The following is a 1234-nucleotide window of genomic DNA, read 5'->3' on the forward strand; positions in this document are numbered from 1 at the left end:
CTTGGCAGACAGCGAACCAGAGAAGATGACGATTCTTATCCCGAAAAAACAAAAAAAATATCCAACCAGAGACGATGACGATTCTTATCCCGAAAAACAAAAAAAATATCCAACCTACGCGGGCCCTACCCTCATGATATTTTTGCACCGACTTTGCGGTAACCCGATGTCGGTTCCATCTGACGATTGTGGGCATGGCGCGTGTACGGCGCGTAGGAGCCAGAGACCTTCACACCGCCACACCAAAACTAGAAATACCACATTCTTCTCCCTTATTTCCATCTCCTCCGCTCTGCGTTCTGCCAATTTGTTGTTTGTTATATCGTCTGCAATTTTTACCAAGTTTTTTACTCGTTATTAAGATGGCGCAACCAGCACACCAGGACCGCGGTATGTTCGGCAAAAAGAAGGAAGATGAGGGAAGGCAATGTGATCAGACTGAGGGTGGTAGATGTGAAGAGGGGAAGAAGCCGGGAATGGTAGATAAAATCAAAGAGAAGATTCCGGGACAACAGCAAAAGCTCCCCGGAGACGGAAAGCAGTGTGGCGGTCAGCCTGGGCGTGAAGAGGAAAAGAAGCCAGGTATGGTTGATAAAATCAAACAGAAGCTGCCGGGACAACAAAATAAGAATGACGTGGAGTAAGAGAAGATAGTGTAAAGAAGACCCCCTGCCCATCTAATATGTGAATCTGTGTACACTCGTTCAGGGCATTGCTTAGGAGCATGCATGGATGAGAATAATGTTATGTGCGTGTTGATTAGTAATGTGTTGTGTTACAAGAGGGGGATCAAAGTTACGACTGTAATCCGATGGTGAGGTCGGTATTTGCGGTTTTATAATAAATAGGGTTTCGGGTACCATCTTTCACCTGAGCATTTTTCCGATTTATCGGTTGAAGTTATGAATATAGATTACAAACAGTTTATGTGACCAAACTTTCAGCAATGTTCATCACGACATTTTTAGTCGCAACGAGAAGCTGCGGTCTAAGTAAACTCGTAATTCGATGTTTTGTTTTCTTAAAGATATATTTATGTTTCCAAGTAAACGACCTATTCATGTTTTTACGTTTTACGTTGCACTTAGTGATTGGCCTGGATAATTTTTTAACTAAAAATTAATCATGTTTTTACGTTGCACTTAGTGATTGACATCGATAATTTTTTATTACTATAATCAGAATTAATCCATGACCAAATTTTGTGTTCTCTTGGTGCATATAACTTAGTTAT

General features: G+C 41.3%; 1 protein-coding gene across 1 annotated transcript; it reads left to right on the forward strand.

Annotated features, from left to right (window-relative positions):
• The first annotated feature begins 272 nt into the window (after positions 1–272).
• Positions 273–859, forward strand: LOC149247459 (uncharacterized). The gene has a single exon (XM_089458230.1). The coding sequence runs from the start codon at positions 363–365 to the stop codon at positions 642–644; it is 282 nt and encodes a 93-aa protein (XP_089314356.1). The 5' UTR covers positions 273–362; the 3' UTR covers positions 645–859.
• The last annotated feature ends 375 nt before the right edge of the window (positions 860–1234 follow it).

The sequence above is a fragment of the Pinus tabuliformis genome, chromosome 7 (assembly GCF_031772625.1).
Source record: "Pinus tabuliformis cultivar Carrire ecotype Pingquan chromosome 7, CPIR1, whole genome shotgun sequence".
NCBI classification, from domain to species: domain Eukaryota; kingdom Viridiplantae; phylum Streptophyta; class Pinopsida; order Pinales; family Pinaceae; genus Pinus; species Pinus tabuliformis.

Coding starts and splice junctions, on each gene's coding strand:
- LOC149247459 (XM_089458230.1), top strand. CDS start 363: ATGGCGCAACCAGCACACCAGGACCGCGGTATGTTCGGCAAAAAGAAG.